The following is a 15,370-nucleotide window of genomic DNA, read 5'->3' on the forward strand; positions in this document are numbered from 1 at the left end:
TTTTCAAGGCCAGTTTGCCTGCTTTGCAGGATGAAAAACCCCAGAATAAACCGAGGAAAAAACCCTTCTGTCCACGCCCAAGACTGGCTAACTTGGCTATGGCTGAGGAAGATCCTTCAGCTCCTCACGTTACTGACGGGAATCGAACCTAGGACACTCCTTCCCCAGGCATATGGTTGCGAAGCGCATAGCCACTAGGCTAACCGCGTGGACATATATATATATATATATATATATATATATATATATATATATGAAGTGTAAGGAGAATGAGGATCTAAAGCGTGTTTCAGGTGTCGAGAGTGATATCGTTAAAAAAAAGTCAGAATATAGAAAATAGTGATGTGGGTAAGAAATTGCGAGGTAGTACCAGATAGGTGTACGAGCGACGTTGAAATTGTTATTGAAGGTAAAAATACAGAACGAATGGATGATTTAAATGATAATGAAAATGGTGAGATAGATGCAAGTAGTGAGATTGCACGGTTGAGTGGAGCAATACATAGAGCAAAGCGGCAGCTGGAGCGCATGCAAAAATGTGTACTGAACGTACCAACTAATAAATGGCGAAAGTCTGATACGAAAAATAAGAGAATGTTAGTAAACGTAAACAAAATGAAGGAGTGAGTGCTGTACGGAGATTCGTTATTAAGAGGTGTGATAGTTGAGAGTTTGAAAAAATCGTACCAACTGGGTGCGAACATTAAGGACGTCAGCGAGTCTATTAGGGTGCAAAAACAGAGGGTGAAAGAAATGATAGTCGTGGCAGGAACAAATGATTTGAAAGAAGACAAAATGGAAATGATAGTGGATGTGAGGGAATTACTAGAGGTAGCAAAAGAGAAGAGTGAGAGAGTTAGGATGGTGAGTATTTTTCTGCGGTATGACAGTGAAGTGTTTGTTTAGAAGGAGGGCCATAATTGCCAATGACTTTATGCACGGGTTATGCATGGAGAGTGGTGTGAATTTGTGGATATGTGGAGTGAGTTTGATGGACGAAAGGATTTATATAAGATGGATGGTTTACATTTGAATGGATTTGGTGTACGGAGGCTTGAAAAAGTGTTGATGAATGAAGTGGAAGTGGATGTACAGACTCAGAGAAACTAGATTTATTAGGGGGGGGGGTGAGTAGATATGCAGACTTTAGGGAGGCAGTTGAGTGCATGAATGAGCATAATATGCCCGAGCGAGTATGAAGGACAACAAATCAGAATGGGATAGTTAGTATAAGGCATCAAAGTAGGGATGGGACTAACGGGCTTTTGCAATTCATGTACACTAATGCCAGGAGTATTAGGAACAAGAAGGAGGAGTTTGTAGCCTTGGTTGGCACTTCCAGGCCACAGGTTGTTGGTATTAATGAAACATGGCTGACAGAATATTATAAAGCTAGTGGGATTGAATGTGATGGGTTTAGCATGTTCAGGAGTGACAGGGAGAATAAAAATGGGGGGGGGGGAGTGTTATTGATGATAGCTGATGAGTTGCAGCCAAGGAGTATAGAAGTTGAACTGCAGGATAGAGAAAAGAGCACATTTGAGGCTATTTGGTGTGAGATAGAGGCTAGCAGAACAAAATATACAATTGGGTGCTGCTGTAGACCAGGTGATGGAATAAATGGTGGGGATAGTATGCATAGGCAAATAGAAGAAATGAGTGGAAGGAGGATAATTATTATGGGGGATTTCAATTATGGTAACATTGACTGGAAGGAGGAGAGGGCACATGGGAGGAAGGAATTGGATTTTATGCAGTTATTAAGGGACAACTATCTGCGACAGCACGTAATGGAAAATACTAGGGGGCAGAGAGTGCTTGACCTAGTAATCGCATCTGAGAATGTGGCTATAACGAACATGACCATGTTGCCACCAGTTGGTGAGAGTGATCATAAGGTCATGACTTGGGAGGTGGCTAAAGGAGTGGAATTTATAATTTAGACAGGGTACGTGTGGAATTACCGGGCTGGTAAGTATAACGAGCTTAGCAGTGTGCTAGGCTCAGTGCCATGGCATGTAAAACTGCAAGGGCTGGATGTTGAAAGTGCATGGAAGGTGGTTAAGAAGTGTTTTCAGGAGACAATGGTTGACTGTATACCAAGAGTCCGAATAATAAATCAAGTAGGGGTTAAATGGATGAATAACACCATTAAGCGTGAGCTGCAAAAAAGAAACATTTGTGGAGGGAATTTAAGGAGAAAGGTGACCTGCAGGTGCAGGAACAGTATAAAGCTCAGGCCAGAAAGGTTACAAGGGTGATAAGAAAAGCAAAAGCAGATTATGAAAGAATATTGGCCATGCAGGCTAAAGAGAATCCCAAACAGTTTTTTCAATATGTTGCAAGCAAAAGGAAAATGTTCATGGCAGAATGATTTTAAAAAATGCTGAGGGTAGGGAGGTAACTGAATCAGTTGATATAGTGGAATTACTGAGCGAGCACTTTGCAAGAGTATATCATCCAGGTGGTGACATTTGAATGGATGTCAATTTAATGTGGCAAAACGTAAAGTTATACATTTTGGGGTGAAAAGATTAGCAGCAGTTTACTAAATTGGTGGAACTGTACTCCAGGAAATTGATGAGGCGAGAGATTTAGGAGTGTTGGTGGATAAGGAGTTGAAGTTTAGGGGGCACATTGCAAAAGTGGCCAAATCAGCTCATCAAATCACTTGGTTGCTGAAGAATACTTTGACGAGCAGAGACAAGCATGTTATTGTTCCTCTGTATCGAGCCTTGATAAGACCCCATCTCGACTACTGTGCCCAGATTTGGTCACCTAGGTTTCTTCTTGATGGGGAGGAGGTTGAGAGGATCCAGAGGCGAGTGACCAAGATGATAGCAGGTTTGTGGAATGAACCATATGAGAACAGGTTGAGGATTTGTGGATTGCAGAAATTGGTTGATAGGCGGAAGAGGGGAGATATGATTGAGACATTCAAATTACTGAAGGGTTTCTATAAGATTAATTGAGAAGATATTTTTGAGAACAGGGCTGGTGGTGGGAGGACTAGGGGGCATCCATGGAAGCTGGGCAAGAGTGTGGTTAGTAAGGGTGTTAGAGCTGGGTTCTTTACTTTTAGAGTGCTGAATGAGTGGAATAAGCTGCCAGGGTCTGTAGTGGATGCTGTGACAGTGAATGAGTTTAAGGCAAGGTATGATAGATACTGTGTGAATGTCGAATAGTTGTGATGAACATGATTTGGGCCTCCCCCGATGAGTCTAAGGACTCCCTGGAGTTGCCCGTAATAATATATATAACTGAATTTCAAATTTCAGAGCTGCCTAGTCCTGTATTTCTCCAGAGGTGCAGTGTCCCTTACCAGCTGCGATTCATTTGTTTTGTGTATAGCCTCTGTTTCAGGACAGATTGATAATTGTACTCTTCACCCCACCCCCCTTTTTTTTTTCTCCCTTTCATCCCTGTGTTCCAATTAACTTATGAGGGTGGTCTGAAAAGTTCTTGTACTCGACCATAGATGGCAACACTATTGGCAAGATTTTTTTTTCTAAGTTAGTACATCTGTCATGTGAAATTGCAAGTCATTCTATCAAGTAGTTTATTTTATACAGCTGTCTGAAGCAAAAGTGTTGTTTGTATCTCTTGAAATGGATAAAATTGAGTCATGCGGTTATAAAATTCTTTGTAAAAGAAGGTTTAATGCCAAAATAAATTCATTCTAAGTTCATAAAAGTAATGGGCACTCTTCTCCTTCGTTTTCCACAATTAAGAAATGGACTCGAGTTTAAACGTGGCCGTACCAGCCTTGAAGATGATCCATGTGGAGGACGTCCATAAAGTGTAACAACACCAAAAATCATTGATCAAGTGCACAATATGGTATTGGATGACCGACGAGTCAAAGTCCGTGAAATTGCTGACTATAGGCATATCAAAAGAACGTGTAGGATATATTTTGCATGAAGAATACAAATGAAAAAGCTTTGTGTAAGATGGGTGCCATGCTTGCTCACAGCAGATCGAAAATGCACTCGCATGAAAATCTCTGAACAGTGCTTGGAGCGTTTTAATAAGAATAAAACTGATTTTGTGCTTTGATTTATTACTATGGATGAGACTTGGATTCACCATTACACACCAGAATCCAAACAGCAGTCAAAACAATGGACAGAAGCCGGTTCCATCAACAGGAAAGGTCATGGCATCAGTGTTTTGGGATGCTAAAGGCATTTTGTTTATTAATTATCCTGAAAAGGGTAAAACAATAACCGGGGAATATTATTCCGATCTTTTAACCAGACTAGATGAAAAATTTCGTGAGAAAAGACCCGGTATGCAGAAGAAAAAAATCATCTTTCATCAGGACAATGCACCTGCCCACAAAGGTGTTTTGGCAAGGGGAAAATTAAGGGATCTGCACTATGATTGTTGGAACATCCACCCTATTTCCCAGATTTGGCTCCCTCTGACTTCTCCTCTCTGGTCAGCGTTTTTCTTCAAATCAAGAGGTGATTAAAGTTGTAGAGGGGTATTTTGCAGATATTACCGAGAACCACTACAGGGACGGGATAATGACGCTGGAGCATTGCTGGAATAAATGTATTAGTCTTAAGGGAGATTATGTTGAAAGATAAAAATAATTTTGAAATTATAAATTCGTTTTTTCATTGTTAGGAAAAGACGAATTTATGATTTCAAAATTATTTTTATGCTAGTCCTTTGTTTTACTCTGATGGTGTTTGTCAGCAATGAAATATTGGAATCTGATTATTAAACTAATGGTGAATTTTGTCTCTCAGTTTAATATTTTTTCCTTTAAACCATAAGATGATTACAAACTAGCATTTAAGTTTGTTTATATAAGGTAAACCAAACAAATAATTTGTTATAATGGAAAGCTTGTTGTATGGAATTTCCTGTAGAGTCATTGATGTTATGGGACGTCACTGCAGGGTTTTTGGTAATTTGTTATAGTGAGCACTCCACTATAATAGTATTTCTTGTAATTTGCAAGGTAACTAATATAATATATGTGTGTGTTCTTATTTTTTCCTTTTTTTATATTTCTGATTTCACAGTTACTTGTTTCTTTTGTTACTTCATTCATCATCAAATTCCTGACATGTACCTCAAGCGGTGTACAGGATATGATGGTATTACATGAAAAACTTCGCCACTGATTTCCTATCTACAATTTTCCTCCAAATCAATCTGTTACCTGTCAAGACTCCAACATTATCAGATCTTATATTTCTGTCTTCTTTGCACTATATTTGTATTTAGAAATGAAGTATCAAAATTCTGTCATGTTGTACCACAATATAAAATGATAGTACAACATGACAGAATTTTGATACTTCGTTTCTAAATAAAAATGACTCAAGTTCATTAAATTTGGATTTGATAGTCTTTATAGTCTGACTCAGTCAATAGATTTTTCTCCTTCTAGAGACTTCAGTTTTTTTCATTTTGCAAACTTGCTAAAAATAACATAGAACAGATAGACTGTGAAATTGTTTCTGTCCTGGCATTAGTTGGTTTCTGTGAAGACAGTTGCTTGGCTATGACAGACTATAGAGTCTAACATGTAAGGGGAGAAAGATAAATAATAATGAAATAATAATAAACTAATGCCTTTTATTCCTTTATAGGGTGTAGGCAAGGCCTTTAAACCCTATCTAGCTTTTGGAGAATGAGTGGGCAGTGCAATCTCCACCGATAGCCAATCAGAGATAGCTGGCCCACGTCTATCACTAATTATAGGATTAATTAGTGAAAGACGTGGCCACTGGTGAAGAGACCAGCAAACAAGTGCTGCCATCTCTTGGTACCTAACCCTAACAGAATATGTTACTGTTTGAAATAATGTGGATTCTACAGTCGATTTTCTTGAGTTTATGGGACAAAAAAACCCAAGTTTCTGGGAGAAAAAATCTGCTTGCCTGTGACAGAGATTGACTAACTCAAAAACCGGTTGAAGAAAGGCTTAGAGAAAGTTTCTCCAGTCGGCAACTAGACTTGAACTATAAGTCTGTCTTCAGGTGGCCTTGAGAAGAGGATGCAAGCGTCACTTCCACTGAGCTACACAGGTCTTTTAGGGGAAGAGATGGAAAAATAATTTCTTATTACAAGATAAGTCAAAAATATATATTTTAAATTATAGATATCTTGTTCAAGTTCATATTTGTAAATATAAATATGTGTCATGATTATAAAATCTTGGGAAACCACCACTGTTATCTTCATTATTAGATATTCACAATATTGAAATTATCAGATTGCAAAGAAGTTCACTTTGCAAATAACTAGTCCAAAACCTGTTATTTTTGTTTAAATAAACTAAAAGCATTTTAAGTAGATATATTAACTAATTTCAAATTAAATAGAATTCTTCCAAGATTATTTGAGTTATATGTTTTAGAAGTGAATTGTATGAGTTTTTTTATTTATATATTTTTATTTTGTTTTTTTGAAATGAAAGGATCCTAGCAATGCCGAAACCTTGATCAATATGATTGTTTTATCACAGTATCTTGGGAAACCACCAGAGGTATGCCTGCTTATTAATATAATGGATTTGTTGCATTGTGCATGTTCATATGCTCTTGTTTGCTTGCTTGTTTCTGTTTGTGTGCTTTAGATATTTGATTTATTTCTTTAGTACTAGTGATAAAAAATTAAGAGAAAGTGAAAGAGCGAATGCATTCTTAGCTAGAACATATCACAGTACTTATGAATGTTGTACAGAAAATTTGTGAAACAAGAAGGCATGGATTTTTTTTTTATTTTTTAAATTCATGAGCTGGAAGAACAGTGAAATGTACTGCCAAAGTTGGTAAGAACTTAGGGATTGAATTTTTTAATAAAAAAGCATAAATATTCATGTGAACATTTAATTGCTATCTTTTATGAATCAGTGAATTTTATGGATACTGTTCATTCTCATATAAAGGTAGTTTAGTATTAAACATATATCATTAAAAAATTCATACTTGTTTCTGTTTTCCATTACACGCTAATGTGATACTATATAACTGCTTGGAAGAATACTTCTTCCAAGCAGTTATATAGTAACAAATAATTGTAAATTGGAAACAGTTCTGTGACATAATGATTCAGTAAGAGTGTTGTAGACCTTAGTACATTCTACAACATGTACCTCTGTAACATACTTAGAATGCTGTTGGTTGGAAAGACTAGTTCAAATCCTATCTATAATATGAGAAACTTTTGTATACCCCTTTTCAACAGAAGGTATATTAGCTGGTCTCATAACCAGGCAGCAGTGATTTTCTCTCCAAAATTTGGAATTTTACTCTTCCCCCACCAAAAAAAAAGACTAATCAGTCAAATACATGCATTTAATAATAATAATATGCAGTATTTACATGCCTTTATGGCCCAGTGTGTTTCCAGATTGTGGCTTTTGTATAATTTTGGGATAAGATGATTAGTCATATCTCTAAATATATATTTCTCTGTGTGAATTGTGTATATTTCCTTGGCCCTGTTTGCATTTTGGGAAAAAAAAAAAATCCTGCTACCTCGTATGCGACCAGCTAACTTATCTTCAGTTGGAAAGCCATGATGAAGCTTTTCTCCATCCTAGATAGAATTCAAACCCAGGTCTTTCCAACCTTAGGGCTTCATCAAAACTGACTGATCTTTAGAGGCTCTCACACATGCATTTGACTGGTATATTACATATGATTTGTAGTCTTAGTTTGCCTTGTGTAGTACTAAACAAATAAACAGCATCTTACAAGTTTCACAGTCCCATATTAATTCTCTCTCCAGCTGAAGTAATGTGATTACTGATGCCTAAAAAAACTATTGCTTCCTTGTTCTGAGAATTCAGAATTACTTTTTTTATTTATGCAGTATATTCCACTATTTATTGAATAATTTAATTATTAATAATATGTATTAATTATAAAGAGATCAGCACATGTATACAGCTAAAATTATACATATTGGCGAGCATACTAAATAAACATGTGAATATTTATTGCCATCAGAATAATAATATTTGAGAAATATAGCATATAAATTAACTATATATTTGCTTTATTTGTTGTGGTAGTATAATGTGATAGAAATTTATATGCCATTATCATTGTAATGCTGAAAGTCTATGAACACAGTGAAAATTAATCAAAAGCAAGAGCTTTTAACTGTTGATCATAACATATTAATAACAGAATTGCTTATGTTGATTTAAATGACTTTATTTGTAAAATTTTTGGCTACGTTTCATAGCCATTGTCAATACAATTACAAGAAAAACACAAAAAAGGGCTCAAGAATTCATTTGATAGTATGTGCATTATTGGTTGCAGGAGATAAGCTTGATCTGCATTAATAGATATACAAAATAAATTACAATAAAATAATTTAATTAAATTATTTTTAAATATAAACAGCAAATTAATTACGAATTAAGGAACACATGAATGGTGAGTATTAGACACTATAACCTCCCAAAATCTAGAAAGTTTTAGGCAGTCATTTTTATTCAAAATAACTACTGTAACAAGTAACTATACTTGTGAGAGTATTGCAACATTTGCTTTTAGTTTGTAAAGACTTGATTCATGTTCCATCGATGATGCAAGGAACTTTTATATACTGTGTTTCAACTGAAGTTGAATTAGTAAACTTATTACAGTGGTAATAAGATTCCTTTTTCTCCTCCACAAGCAAACAGACAAGCCCTGTGATTAAACATAGTAAAAAGATTTTTCACTTGCTTACTAAGTAAATTATACTTGCCAGGTTCTTGTTTAATTATTTTCCCAAGCATAAGCAATAATGTTTTGTATGTGAAGTATCTTCATGACTAGCCTACTTGTATATAGATGCTGTTGTCACATCAATTCCCTCATTATCCCTTGATGCAAACCACACTTCTTTTTGGACCTATATATTGCTGTGCATTGCAGGAAGGGTCACTACCCAGACCAGTTTTGACCTTTATTGAGGTCTCGTCAGTGGGAGTCAGACCTAGAAATATACCAAGGTTAAATTATTAATGCAGAAATCATATATTTTTCCTTAGAGGATGCAGCAGAGAAATATCAAGATATAAAATGTGTACTCAAAAACTGTCTACTGGGATTATACCATAAATATTTATAATCCCAGTAAAATTCTTCATCCTGAAGAATGAGAAGCACAAAAGAAAGGTGTGATGACTAGCATTTTTTGTTTTACAAATAAGTTAATTCTCAGAAAAAAATGCAAATCATGATTTGTCAGGTATTAAATTTGGAATAAAAGAAGATTGAACCTGTAAGTACTTCATTCAGAGTTTAACACGAAACGTCATTCCCAGAGTCGGTATTGGTTTATCAGACTAAATAATATGATGTTAACTTACCAACATAATTCCTTTTTCTTTGTACATACTGTTTTGAGTCATTTAATTGTAGATAATTCTTGTAAATCTCCTAATGTAATAACTGTGTGCTTTCTATAAATAATTATGTGCGAGAGGGAGAACGAAGTAATCAGCTTATAAAAGGAAATGGCCTGAAGCAAAACGTGAGCAAGGCAGAGTAGCACACGAGTCTCTCCAGGGTGCTCACCAGAGTACAGTATGGTGCTAGTGTTGCCAGGGAGAAGTAAGTGCCATGTGCAGTGAAAGAAAAGTAGTGACATAGGAAGAAAAACATAGGGTGCGCAATATAAAATCTGTTGCAGTGCCTGCAGCTCTCTCTTGGTCCTTTTTTTCAACGGAGTGGTCAACGAAGTCAGGAAGTCATGCGGAGGTCGGAAGGCCACGTGGATGTTTCCAGGGGAGTTCGAAAGTCAACCTATAGCCAAGCAGAGCAAAGTTTCTGATCCAGCAAGGAACCCATTGGAGAATAGAATGCCATGCCGAGCTGATTGACCTGAGAGCGGCGAACCTACACTATCGTTTCCATGAAGATGTGTCCTACCCGAGACCATTGCAGATTCATATAGATGAAGTCTCATAAGAATTAAGATGAGACCAAGGATGTGCTACCTGGACGCACATGTAGAAGGCCAAGTATCTCTTCATGCCTGGGTAAAGTAGACTTTTGATATGTTTTATAACTGTACTGAGAGAATCATGTGTTGCTAGTGTGATGGGCTTTCAAATTGCTAAAACTGAATAGTGAAAGGACTTTAGTGTTCTCGCTCAAGAAATTAGAGAAAGTTTAAGCTGAAGAGTTATGTAGAATTGCTTTAGAGATATTTTCACTGTGTCGAGTGCAAATCTCTTCCAGAAATGCTGATGACGGAGTATAAGATTGCCTTGTACTTGAACTCTAATCTTTAATTAATGTCTTAGAGAATGTGTAAAAATTTAAAGTAATTAAGAGTACTCTAGAGCTTTAGTATTGATATAATAATATGCTTGAAATGATTCATATATACTTTCATGAAATTGATGATCATTTATTGACTTGCCTGATTTTCTTCCTATTGAACTGCTCATAAAAGTAGAACCAAGGCAGGGAGGGAATAAAAGTAAAGAAGGCTGTGACTGCAAAGCAAATCTTGATAGTTTAGATGATCTAAGTAATTAATAGTTTCGGTTAAGATAAACATTGTAGTGTGCTAAGCTGGAAACTAATTCCTTGATATTGCATTGTTCAACTATCTAAGACATAGAGTGGCGCAGCTAAAAATAAATTTCTCTAAGTTTGAAAGGGAATTAGCACCAGTTCAGAACAAAGGAATTGGCATTAAGCCACGGCAGACCCTTGATGTGCTGATACAAGTGCACTACCGATTGGATTGATTTATGGCCTAGACCAGTGATAGCGAACCTTTTTACCTAGGTGTGTCAAACTTTTTTTTTTTTAAATATTGACGTTGTTGATGTGACACTTGCATACATGCATTATAAATGTAACTACATAATCATAGATGGTGATTTATACATATCATATTAGGCTATTTATTTAATAGGACATTGATATAAAATCTATGAATTCATATTATACAATTAATTTAATAAACTGAAATTACAAACTTATATTACATTTAATGACTTTTCTGTTGCTGACTACTGGTAGAAAGTTCTTTCAATGAACAAACCTACCTTCGCCTTAACTGAGAGCGATCTTACATGATTTACGCAGTTTTTTCATCAGAATACCAATATTTTTCTACATCCAAGGTGTGTCACCTTGAAACCCTCAAGTGTGTCAGTGCTGACACGCATGTCATAGGTTCGCCATCACTGGCCTAGACTGAGCTATGAGACTGCATTGAAATTAACGTAAACTGAATTTGTAGTAAGTAACTTAAGAATGAAAAGACACAGCATGTTAGAAAACCTCAGAGATAGAAAATTCACATAAGAGAGTATTAAAACAAAGTCACGAAGGGTACAACAGCGAATCTGACAAAGGCGCAGCCGAGCAAGAATTAGTTAAAGTAATTAATAACAACAAGCATTAACGATACAGAGATAAATTTTACACAGGTGAAACATTATATATAGCTATATAACATGTAGTTGATTTATATATATATATATATATATATATTTGATTTAAGGTGATATATATATATCACCTTAAATCACCTAGTTGATTTAAGGTGATATATATATATATATACAGACTAATTTTTTTCTTCTGTTCTAAGGTGAGTAATAGGTACCTCAGTCAGCTGAAAGATTCTCATAACAGTCACCCATTTGTTAAAGAATATCATTTCAAGGTAAAGTTTAAGTATATACTATTCAAAATTACCAGTCTGTTTTGAGATTTAGGATATTTAAAGTCTAGAAAAATATTTCATTAAAATTATTTGACTTATCTTCTGGCAGAATTCTCATCCCATAATGCTTGACCACCAGAAGAAAGATCATTATATTATGTTTGATTCTATTCATCAACTCGAGCCAGTTGATGACTAAAATCAGACTTATAATCGTTAACACAAGCAGTGGATACAATCCCAGAAACTTTGGTTTTTAATCTTACATCTCAGAAAATGTTGCATCTTGCAAATCATCTGTAGAACTCATATTATTTCAGACAATTTACTAGTTAGGGTTTATGAACAAGAGATGGGCGAGGGTGGAGCCTGCCTATACTCTCTTTGGGGACTAAAAGTCATTAAAGGACTTTTTAATTTATTTTTTTATTATTTAAATTTCCAACAAAAAAACAATATATCTGTAAATTTCCAGAGTCAATATTCACTTCAAAGCTGTTATATTAATAATGCTTGAATTGTTTTCTCACATTTAAATTTATTCAACGAAACTAGTAGTATCTTAACATTAAACCTTATTCTTTTTCATTCTCGGTATATAGTCATTCAAACTAATTATATATATATAGTCAGTGAACTGAAACTTTAAAATTGTCACAGAATTATTATTGATCTTTTTAGGAATTTTTCCTGTTGCCCTAGAGCAGTGTTTCTAAAATATGGGAAAATGAATCACTAAAATTCAAACAACACAAAATTTTCAAAACAATTAAATGGCTAATATTTCTGGCTGCACACATTGTAACTAAAAGTCAGCTTTTGCTCTTACTGATAGATAATACAGTTACTTGTTAAGGATTAAGCTTTCAATAAAGAAATTATCTTAGTTTTCTTTTCAGAAGCTTTTCATATAAAATTATGAACATAGCTTTTTGTATAAAGTACGTGGGCTGTTCAATAAGTAATAAGACTAATTTTACTGTGGCGAAACCACTCATCACAATATTAATTTCTGTGGAATAAAGAAATGTTGCTGTATGTATGTATTAATAAAAGAGGTTGATAGATGGTGTATACGGGCTGATGTGCCAGAGTGTCACGTGACTAAACACAAGTGCTCATCGGTGCGCCTACGAGGTGAGACCAGTCTTCGAAATGGAAGTGTCCTTGGAACAGCATTATGCGATTAAATTTTGTGTGCATTTGCAAAAATCAGCATCGGACACTTGTAACATGATACGTGAAGCTTTCCACAATGAAGCAATGTCGAGGGCAAGCGTTTTTTGCTGGCATAAAACTTTTAAGGAAAGAAGGCAAAATGTGGAAGATCTTGAACATGAGGGAAGACCTTCAATGTCCATCACAGAGATAATGATCAACACAGCAGCGATTATCATCAAGCATGTCAAAAGGAAGCGTCCATTGCTGAAGAATGGCTTCTTATTGCACCACGATAATGCAATGCCACATATTGCTGGTTGTGTAGTGGACGTTTTGCAGAAGAACAACACAGATATCCTACCACACCCTCCATACAGTCCTGATCTCTCACCGTGCGATTTCTGGCTGTTTCCTCAGCTCAAGAAAACACTAAGAGGCCGCCATTTCGAAAGCAACAAAGCATGTGTAAAAGCTGCGGAGGCGGTTTTGAAAGAACTCTCAAAAAACGGACTCTCACATGTGTTTAAGAAGTGGACACATCATTGGGACAAATGCATCGCGTCTCACAGTAGTTACTTCGAAAAAGACCATGTAAATGATGACGATTAAAGGTAATCTGTTTTCTATATAAATATAGTTTTATTACTTATTGACCAGCCTACGTATAAATATTTTAAAGCTTTTCAGATAAAATATAAATATTTTAAAGTATAAAGTATAGATATTTTGCAGTGTCAGAAGGAGTGACTGTTCTGCTTCCAAGTTGAGGACAATGATCATGCTCTACTCACTTGGGAAGTGGCTAAGCTTATAGATATTCTATTCATAAAAGGCTACATGCTGAGCTACAAAGTAGAAATTATGACCAGCTGAGGAATATACTAGGTTCTGTCTCATGATATTGTTTGCTAGATAGGAAGGATATTGGCAGTGCATGGGAATCATTTAAAAAATGTTTAAATGATGCAATATCAGAATCTGTCCCTAGGGTTCAGGATGTGTAATCTTATTAAAGAGGAGATTCATAAAAGAAAGTGACGTGGAAGAAATATTGTATGCATAAGGATGATGCCATTTATCAAAATTATATGGTGCAAGCCAGAAGATTTACTATTGTTATATGGTGTATGTTGTGGTTATATTTCATACTCTTGAGAGTATGAAAAGAAACTGCCTCTGCAAACTAAAGACAACCCAAAAAAATTCTGTCATTATGCTGCAAGTAAAAGAAAGAATAAATGGAAAAAATGTGAATAAATGTGCAAGTAAAAGAAAGAATAACACTAATCGATGTAGATGGTATGTAGGTGGCAGGTGCAGAAGAGATTAATGAGTGCCCATTTGCTAAAAGCTTTCAGCCTAGTTGATATGTATGCAGCAAAGCTCAGTGCTACATTCACACTGAAGGGAAAAACTCATATGAGGAGGATGTACTAAAGCTGTTGCATAAACTGAATAAGAAGTTGCCAATAGGGGCTCTGGAATATTATCAGCATGAATACTAAGAGTGATGATGATGATGATTTATGGTTTTTTAATGGTGCAAGACTGCCTTTCATGATAGTATATTTTAAAATTTCATTAGTATGATGGCTTTCTGGTCTCTTGAAGCACCATATACTTTACAGCATCTCATGTGAAAACCATATGATATGGCTAACTTTTAAATTTACTGTCATGGTGTGCAATAATAAGTTTAAAATAAGTATCAATCTCATATTCACTCACTCAAATATTATTTACATTTTAATTTTGTTGAGAAATACTTGACAAATTAGTCATGCATAATAAACATAAGCACACAATCTTATGATTGACTACTATTCTTTCTGTGCCAGCTTTATGGTCTTCTAAAAAATTTATAAATGATTGACCAAAATGTTTACTTGTTTGTGGGGTGCTTCCTGTGAGAGTAGATTAAAGGTTGTGGTGGTATAAAAGTCTTACATGGCTGCACTGCATAGTTCAGAAAGCCTGGACAGAGGGATGAATTTCTGATGATTGGAGTAGAGCTATAATAGTACCCATATATAAAAAGGGAAATAAAACTGAATGTGAGAATTACAGAGGTATTTCCCTACTGAGTGTTCCTGGCAAGACAAGATCTATGCAAGCATACTTGAGAAATGGTTGAGAAGAATTGTGGAAGAAAAGCTTGGTGAAGAACAAGCTGGATTCAGGCCAAATAGAGGCTGTCAGGATCAGATCTTCACTTTATGACAAATAGTTGAGAAAGCATGGGAATATAAAAAAGATCTGTATTTAAGTTTTGTCAATCTGGAAAAGGCATATGAAAAGGTGCCAAGAGAGAAGCTATTCAATATGCTACAGTTATATAGTGTCAATGGGGAATTATATCAAGCAATACTTAGTCTTTATTTGAGTTGTAAGTTGGCAGTTAGAATTGAAGGAAGCACAGGAAGATGGTTTAATGTTAAATCTGGTGTGAGACAAGGATGTACATTATCCCCTCTGTTATTCATTATCTATATGGATCACATTATGAAGGAAAGTGATATTAAATATGATATCAGAATTGGAGATGTTA

The 15,370-nt window shown here is 35.4% G+C and overlaps 1 protein-coding gene across 1 annotated transcript in view; it reads left to right on the forward strand.

Moving 5' to 3' along the window:
• epsilonCOP (coatomer subunit epsilon) overlaps positions 1-15,370 on the forward strand; it is a 145,905-nt gene that overhangs the window by 113,820 nt on the left and 16,715 nt on the right. The window contains exons 8-9 of the mRNA XM_090406607.1: positions 6,443-6,511; positions 11,587-11,661. Of these exons, the coding sequence (XP_090262733.1) occupies positions 6,443-6,511; positions 11,587-11,661 (144 nt within the window). The remainder of the gene's footprint in view (positions 1-6,442; positions 6,512-11,586; positions 11,662-15,370) is intronic.

The sequence above is a fragment of the Typopeltis vanoorti genome, chromosome 16, assembly GCF_054136105.1.
Source record: "Typopeltis vanoorti isolate ZY-2024b chromosome 16, IOZ_Tvanoo_1.0, whole genome shotgun sequence".
NCBI lineage: Eukaryota > Metazoa > Arthropoda > Arachnida > Uropygi > Thelyphonidae > Typopeltis > Typopeltis vanoorti.